This window comes from Atractosteus spatula, chromosome 11, assembly GCF_055471065.1.
Source record: "Atractosteus spatula isolate fAtrSpa1 chromosome 11, fAtrSpa1.hap1, whole genome shotgun sequence".
In the NCBI taxonomy this organism is placed as follows: domain Eukaryota; kingdom Metazoa; phylum Chordata; class Actinopteri; order Semionotiformes; family Lepisosteidae; genus Atractosteus; species Atractosteus spatula.
The window spans coordinates 12,454,276-12,460,418 of NC_142716.1; the positions used below are offsets into that span (position 1 = coordinate 12,454,276).

The following is a 6,143-nucleotide window of genomic DNA, read 5'->3' on the forward strand; positions in this document are numbered from 1 at the left end:
TGATGTTTGTGTTTTGTTGCTGTTCTATACTTTTGTGCATAATAAAGTAAATAAACACCAAGGTTATTTGGTTTTCGATGCATATTTATTTAAATAACTTTGAAACAAGCAAAAATTTTATTCAACACATTACTCCTCAACCAGTGCCTCTCTGACAGAAATTATGTGTTTAACATACAAGAGGATGACTATGACAGTGCAATTCTCACTGACCTGGTCTCAACACATTGAAAATGTCTAAATCTAAAATCTAGATCATGAAAATAGCCCCAGGCAAATGTTATTGCAGAAACAAAGCAAACATTGAAGAATGGGGAAATAGAAAACAACAAAAAAATCATCCAGAAATTGGTTGGCTTTCATGTCGTCAATGTTTCACCTGATTAAGGAAGTGCACTCTGCATTGTGCGGGGTGAGTAATGTGATTTTAAGATTGCCTGGTTTGCATCCTGCTCATGCTGGGCACTTGATCATAGCAAGAGACTGTGCTGGACTGGTCTTTGAGGCAAGGGAGGAAAACACATCAATGGTAGCTGGTTTGCCTTATTACACCAAAATGACCCCTTTTGAGCAAATGGCTGGTACGACAGAGGTGAGCACCCTTCTCCTACAGTGGCTTAAAGTGAAAAAAGCAGGCAAGCAAGATAGAAGGATTGCAAACATTCCATTTACTGTCAATCCATTTGGTTGGTTGCCAAGGGAACTGGCCATTCCAGCAAACAGAAAGTATAAGGATAAAAACATTGTGAGGAATAATGGAAAACAATGGTGAGATCAACTAAATACTTTGAAACATTATAGTTTTCAACATAATAAACACGCAAAAAATAATTTATTAAGTAATAAAGAAGCAGTGAAAGAAATTAAATTCTAAGCAACAATGTGTTATTAGATCTTATTTTTCTGACATTATTATGTTCTGTTAAATTGAAAACAGTGTCAACACTGAGTTTGATATCCAGGTATTCAGATTTTAAATTGTAAGGCCACAAGGAATACTTTTCTACTCATGGAATAATACTATAGTGCTCAGAGCTAATTTTTAAAAATATTAAGGTTTTTTTTAATGGATTCGTGAATATGTTATTGGAATGCTTCCATTAAATAATGATTTTAAACTTTTTTGCCTTGATCTAACATACAGTAACTCATTATAGTTTCAAAAAGCGAACCTTTAATAAACAGAAATATTTCATAAATTGAGACCTACAAAAAATAATTGTCTCTTGAAACAGAATTCTGAATTTTCAAAATAATTTATACAAGCACATGCTTTCTGATTATACCATCAGATATTCTGCCCAAACCAATTGATGGTACACCCTGGTCCTCTTTATGATTTTATGAACTGACACTATATATAACCCACTTTTCTGCTATCCTATCATTCTGCAAATGAAGAGAGGAAGCAGAGTTTGGTGAAAACAAAATGTGTCAAATACTAGTTTTTGTGCTGCTTTTGCAGAAATATTCCAAATTACATATTACTTCATGCCTGTTTTTATTAATGTTGTATTGTTCCTGTTCCAATGTTTTTGTCAGTGATAGAGTAACATTGTTTGAATTCAACAATGATTTGGCTAATTTATTTAATGACTCATTCACAAAAAAAAACAACGCTGCTAATTCATTATTATGTTCTGAGGTCTAGAGAAGCCTTTCACTTCCTCAGACTGTGTGAACAGACAAGAGTGATTGCTGTGTATTTGCTTTAGAAAGATTGCAGCTCTAAATGTCCTTTTGTCAACATAATCTCTTCACTTGACATCCAATGGCAATGAACAGGTGAGAAAGAGTTTGTGCATACATTATAATGCCAGACCTATCCCATTCCAACTTGTATTATATATTTACATCAGGAAATAGCATGTGATAATGAAAATTTTTGCATGAAATTGGTGTTGTGTGATTAAATGTAAAGGGGTTTTTCATGTGTTCTATCTGATATTTACTCTGGTCTTCTCTGCAGCTGTTTTTTTACCACATTATCTCACATTTTTCCCCAGATAAGTGAATGCACACTATCACTTCAAGTGAAAATAACCACTCTTGAAAACTGGTCTAATTAGTTAGTAATGTCTCAGCTGAAAACTTGGTATTGACAAATTCGTATAATACATATGTACAGACTTCCTATACATTTCTAAGGAAATATACATTTGACTTTAAATTTTGCTTTTATGTTAGACACACTTGTCTTGTTTCATTCAAAAATGGTTAGAAACCTTCTCAATGTAAAGCATTTTTTAAGAATATGTACAGTTTGCTCAAGATTTTATGCATTATTCTGTATAATTGAATCCATAAATATGCCAAAAATAAATGTCAATTTCAACATTTTTTGTAACAATCTTAAGAATTTTTGGCACAACCAAGCAATAAAAGATTAAAAAAAATGAATTAAAATTAAGTTGACTGAGTACATAACTTGTTGAAGAATGTTTAGCTGAGAATAAAAGTCATCTTTTCTTCAGGTTTTCTTGTGATCTTCTTAAAAGTGACTGGTAGATTTCTGACTTCAGAAACCTTGGATAACAGTCCCTTGCCAATAGACCATATATCATTTTCTGTGCATTATCAAAAGAATTGATGTTTGGTTGAGAAATATTCTTTGTAATATTTTCTCTGGTTCCACAGTCTATATTAATCTGTAAAGAATAAATATGCAAGTTGGTCATTGAACTGTATATGATTCTTAATCTTTCAACACTTGTTATTTTTGTCATATTAGTAAAAAATCTAACTCTACAGAGCCTAAGGTATTTTGCTGATTAATACTTAGATTCTGTTATTTTAGAAAATTATGCAGAATATTGTAGAAAATTGCTCTTAACCTCTCACTGAATTACTTATAGTTCAATATATATATATGTGGTTAATAAGACGTTTTCATGATGTGCAATGTGTTTACAGCACAATTAAGAATTTTATAACCTTACAGAAAGTTTGTTATAAAAATTAAATTAATACAAACATGTTCACAAAAAATCGAATGCTAATGAAGTTACTGATTTTATTAGCCTCCACCACTTTTAAAATGAAATTATAAAATGGATGAGAAATATCTGAATTACAGAGGTCTTCTTCCTACATTTTTAATGCTTCCTATATTTTACTTTCTCTTCTTAAATTCAAACCTTTTTTTCATTTTTGTTTATTTCATTATGCACAATACATTGGAAAAGATGTTAGACCCTAGTTCATTAATGCATTAGAAAGGAAACTGGAAAAATACAAAATAATTAACCAGTTTAGGAAAATATGGACAACAACATTCTGTTTTACTACAAACCCAACCTAAACAACTAGTTTTCGAATTAAATGTGAAGAAACGAATCTAAAAAAATAACTTTTTCACAGAAAAAATTCCTAGTCGACAGCATCCTTCTGTGTGTTGGATGTAAACAAGAAAACAGAATGCCACCTTCACTTTCGTTGTTTGAAATTTGCTGTTGGAATAACGAATAACTTATCTAACTCCAGTCTTTATAGATTAAACAGTGCATGTGGTTTCCTTGTCAAATTTTGAATCAGGTACCTGCATGTTGACTAGAACTGCAACACTTTACCTGTTTAGGGGCTTCCACTTGGACAAACTCTGTGTAGATCTTATTTGCTGTAGATATCATTTTAGGTGTGGACTTGATTTTCTTGTATTCTTCACAGGCCAGCCAAAATAATATATTTTCCTCACTGTATTCAGTTTTCAGGAATTCCCTGAAGGCGATCTGACCAGCTAAACCAGAGAAGATGTTTGTTGCAAATTTAGAGAGAAATAAATACAAATGATAATATAAGAGACTGCTGGAATTAGAGCAGCACTCACAACAAGATAAAGAAAAAGGAAAAAAAAAAGTTGATGGTAATAACAATTAAAAATATTTCATCATATACAATTTAAGGATAATTTCAATATTTAATGTCACCATAAAGAAAGGCACATTTTTTAAACAGTTGAAGTAAATATCTTGGGCTAAGGTGTTTTCAAATTCAGATTTTTACAGACTTACATTACAGTAAAAACTATTTGTCTTCTTTAACTGAAAACTAAACATAATTTAATATGGGGAATATAAAACCTCTAATCACCCCCAAAATACCAGTTACCACTAGGGTGTACAGTATGCTTTTTAAAATGCATTAGCCTTCATTCTACATTTATAAATGATTTTTATGTGAATTAAGACATTTAATTGGATTTTTGTCTTCACAAAAATAATAAAAAACATAAAATACCACATTTCCATACATTTACATTCCAGTAGTTTGTCCACCGATTCAGACCATAACGAAACTTCTTCAAGTGGATCCCTAGGAAAAAAACAACATCTACCCTTGAAAATAGCATTGAGATCTTTTACCTGTGAATTCATTGGTAATATTTATTCCAGAAAATGTACTTCATTTTACCTCATTTGTGGGAGAAACACCTAGTGCATCTAATCTTTTTTCAATTTTATTTTTGTTTTCAAAACCAACCAACCAATAAATCAATTAACATTCAAATCAATATATGAACTATTGCCTTCAGCTATATGTACAAGCACTTTGCATTCTTTTTTGAGCAAGCAGATACGAAATGTTAATGTCATGTATTGAGGGAAGATCAGCATAAATACCAATAAAACATAATTTTACATTTGTTGTTATGGTCTTGCACCATCACAAAGTAATGAAGCACAAAAATGTGAGGCTATTTTAAAAACACATATATAAAAAAGGCTGTCAATAATTATTTATTTGTAATTGGGTGTTAAATAAAATCACTCTCCCTAGTTTTTAATATAATCAGAAACTCACTTTATCGCCATGCTTTTTTCCTTTCTCTGTATTGTTCTTGTAGTTCCAAACTAGCAATGATTCTGTGGTGGTAGAGTCAAAAGCACAGACTGAACTAAAACTTGCCTGGACTGTAGAAAGAAAACATTAAAATTAGTATGCAAAATACAAGAGATTAGTAAACCACTGCTAGCCCTGTGACCCTTCTGATTTTTTGTTTTCCTACATCACTCAACATCATCTGTGATTGTAATATTTTCCCAAAGAAATATCTAGATCAGTACTTCATAATTATTCATTTTGTAAATGCAGTAAAAAAAATAGTCTTCCATACTTGAAGATGTGAGGCTTATAGGAGAAAATCTGTAAAGAATCAATAGGTCAACACATCTTTGATTTGGTTATTAAAATGCTATATTTAATTTTGCTGTTTATTCTGTAACATCAACAATCTGATTTTAATATTTGTGTTTGTGAGCATACGCATCTTCAATTTATTTAGATTTTTTAAAAGTTTTTTTTAATTATATGAATTTAATTAAATGTAGGTAAATTAAAAAAGAGAGCTAAATAATGTGAGGCATTTTCATTCAATTTTTCATGTAGAAATACATGATTGGATAATTTTATTATTCACAAAAAACTAAATTAATTTAAATGTAGCTGTATGGCACTTAGAAAGGGTGTCCTTGTAATACTGAAATTATCATTTAATTTGCCTTTAAAGTGCATGCATTAAAACATTGAATTAATTTTGGAATTAATTATTACATTTAAATCATGAAGTGCAAAGAAAGTTTCTTTAGCTTGTTTCAAAACGTGAAAAAAGAGAGAAAAGTACAAAACAATACAAAATGCTGCACTGCAAAACTAAGTTGCATGAAGAGACTAGAATGAGACTCTGTTGTATTTTAAAAATGACAGTCAACATGTGACTCTGTAACAAGTGTTGGGCTCCATTGTGGGAAATGAAGCTGGATGAGGAACTCCAGCACTGAAGTTTAAAAGGTCTTCCGTCTTCTCCTCTTCAACTAGAATTTTCCTTTCTTTATAGGCTGTCACTCATTTACTTTGTATAGTAAATAATTAATTATTCTTGTAAAAAGGGCACAGAAATGCAGTGCATAGTGTAACTAATTAGTAGAATACAGAGAAAACCAGTGAACCAGAGTGAATCTCTTGATCTATGGGTAGAGGGTCATGGGATTCACCAGAGTCTAACTCAGCAAGCAATGGGCACAAGGTGGTATACACCATAGACAAGACACCAGCCCACACACTCATAGGGCACACACTGACAGACACAAGCGTTAACACACACACTCTCACAGCTTGGCAAGTTTTTCTAGAAGCTAATTATCCTA

At 31.4% G+C, this 6,143-nt stretch overlaps 1 protein-coding gene across 1 annotated transcript; it reads right to left on the reverse strand.

Annotated features, from left to right (window-relative positions):
- Positions 1–2,459: 2,459 nt before the first annotated feature.
- LOC148823535 (regulator of G protein signaling 21-like) lies at positions 2,460–4,373 on the reverse strand. The gene is made up of 3 exons (XM_088927210.1): positions 4,250–4,373; positions 3,570–3,736; positions 2,460–2,648 (listed from the first exon to the last, which is right to left on the reverse strand). The coding sequence occupies exons 1-3, from the start codon at positions 4,371–4,373 to the stop codon at positions 2,460–2,462; spliced, it is 480 nt and encodes a 159-aa protein (XP_088783336.1).
- Positions 4,374–6,143: the final 1,770 nt, after the last annotated feature.

What these genes read in the sequence shown, in the direction of transcription:
- LOC148823535 (XM_088927210.1), bottom strand. Translation starts at nt 4,373, where the DNA reads ATGAATTCACAGGTAAAAGATCTCAATGCTATTTTCAAGGGTAGATGT. An exon ending in CAAACTACTGGAATGTAAAT is followed by an intron (nt 3,737 to 4,249) that starts GTATGGAAATGT and finishes TCTCTGGTTTAG; the next exon opens with CTGGTCAGATCGCCTTCAGG. An exon ending in AAGTGGAAGCCCCTAAACAG is followed by an intron (nt 2,649 to 3,569) that starts GTAAAGTGTTGC and finishes TATTCTTTACAG; the next exon opens with ATTAATATAGACTGTGGAAC.